Consider the following 1911-nt stretch of genomic DNA (forward strand, 5'->3'; position numbering starts at 1 on the left):
TGCAGATTTAAAAAAAAAAATATAAAGTAAAAGGAAAAAGATGAATTAGACAAATCACGTTTTCTCCTCACCGTCACACTCAGTATGGTTGTTGATGGCAGCCCTGTGAGGAGATTAGAGTGTGATTAGAGCCGTTATTAACAGAACGTGATAGAGAATATTTTAATCGCACCTGTAAATGAGGAGTTGTTTGTTAAGAGTGTCTTTTAACTCTTCTATCTCTTTAGTTTTCCTCTTCTGAATGATTAACTCAGTCTTCAGTTCTCTGCTGCTCTCCTCCAGACAGCACACCGTCTCCTGAAATAGTTATTAAAATGTTAAGTTCATCAAAGCTGAGGGACAGTTTACCCACGCTATTCTCCTTTTCGTCAATCCTCCCCCTCTATATCATCTTACTCACCTTGTACTGGCCCACGACCTCTCTGCGATGCAAGCAGATAAGTTTGAGTTTCTCCTCCAAACAAGCTCTCTGGAGGTTCAGCTTTTGGATCTCGTCCTGAAGTGGTCTCAGCTGTGCCCTCAGCTCCTGCGCCTGCTCTTTGGCTTTCACCAGGGCTGCGGCTGTGGCGTCTCTCCTCTTCAGCAACGCCACCAGAATGGGTTCATACCTGACCGAGGCAACCAATGAATGTTAAATGAGCTTCTACGCCAAACTAGTAAACTAAGAACTGGTACCAGAAGGTGACAGCACCTGTTCTCCAGAGCCTTCAGTGCACCCTGCAGATATTGCTGGATGTCCCCACATGACTGTCTTCTGTACTCAGTCAGCTCTTCCTGGCTGTTGGACGTCCGACTGGTCTGGGCTTGGAGCTGTGCCTGTAATTCTGTGAGCTGCTGTTCCTGGGCTGACTTGAGCTGATTCCTCTCTTCTGTCAGCTGGAGCACCAGAGTCTGTAGCTTCTCCTGTAGCATGTGACAAAAGAGATTTAATGTACTGTTTGGAAATGCAAAGCACCATTTTTTTTTTTTTACCTCTTCTCTCTTGAGCAGCTCCACCTCACGTCGCTGGTTGTTCAGGGAGGACTGGCTGAGGGTGCACTCTCTGACCATGGCGAAGAGCCTCCTTTTCAGCTTCCTGAGCTCCTCTTGCAGCCCCATTCTCTCCAGGTTCACCTTCCACATTCTCCTCTCCTCGCCTGCTCTCTCCTCGCTGAGGCTCTGTATCTCCTTCTTCCTCTCCTCCCTTCTCTCCTCTTCTTCACGCTTAAATATTTTCATCAGCTCTTCCACTTTGCTGTCAATCTTCTCCTCGGTGGACTGATCCTCCTTATTGCTCCCCTCCGCCACGGTTTGGGTATCATTCTCTCTGAGCTTCAGCACCTCTGCCAGCAGGTCCTTCCTCCTCTTCTCTAAGCACTGGACTTCCTCAATGCGCTCGTCCATTTGAGAACCCAACTCTTTAAATTTGTTCAAACCAGATCTCAGATCAATGGTGTCTATTTTGAGCTCTGGTGTCTCTTCAGCTGGCATTTCAGAATCTTCTACTTCAGTCCCACTTTTTGTTTCTATGCCGTACATATGCCTCATCTTTGTTCCTTCGCAGTACAGTATGTCATTTTCATTGCCGTCTAATGGCCCCGGCAAAACCGACAGTGGATCGGGAACTGCTTGGTCTGTTTTCCCTGACCTTTCCACTCCTTCCATTGAGACGCCAACCATGTTGTCACAGCAAAGCAAATTATCCTGCTGGCCTCTCGTTGCTGCTGAACCTACTGAACCACCGCTGTTGTCCCTGGAAACCCCCTCTGCACACTGAGCAGCCCCGGCTTCCAAACACATTGGCTGGTTCTCCAACTTAACTGGTGCCTCTTGCTGAATGGGCACCGTCGTCGTACCCTTACTAATGTGTACGTACTCTTGACTTTCATCCGTCGTCCATCCCTGGGGCTCAAAGTCCATCCCGGCCTCTTC

At 48.2% G+C, this 1911-nt stretch overlaps 1 protein-coding gene across 1 annotated transcript; it reads right to left on the reverse strand.

The window, feature by feature from the left end:
- On the reverse strand, positions 1-1911 carry sync (syncoilin, intermediate filament protein). Its single transcript, XM_083899787.1, has 5 exons — positions 973-1911; positions 692-903; positions 401-608; positions 173-297; positions 1-103 (listed from the first exon to the last, which is right to left on the reverse strand). The coding sequence occupies exons 1-5, from the start codon at positions 1897-1899 to the stop codon at positions 55-57; spliced, it is 1521 nt and encodes a 506-aa protein (XP_083755913.1). The 5' UTR covers positions 1900-1911; the 3' UTR covers positions 1-54.

This window comes from Microchirus variegatus (genome assembly GCF_963457635.1).
Source record: "Microchirus variegatus genome assembly, chromosome: 13".
Classification (NCBI taxonomy): domain Eukaryota; kingdom Metazoa; phylum Chordata; class Actinopteri; order Pleuronectiformes; family Soleidae; genus Microchirus; species Microchirus variegatus.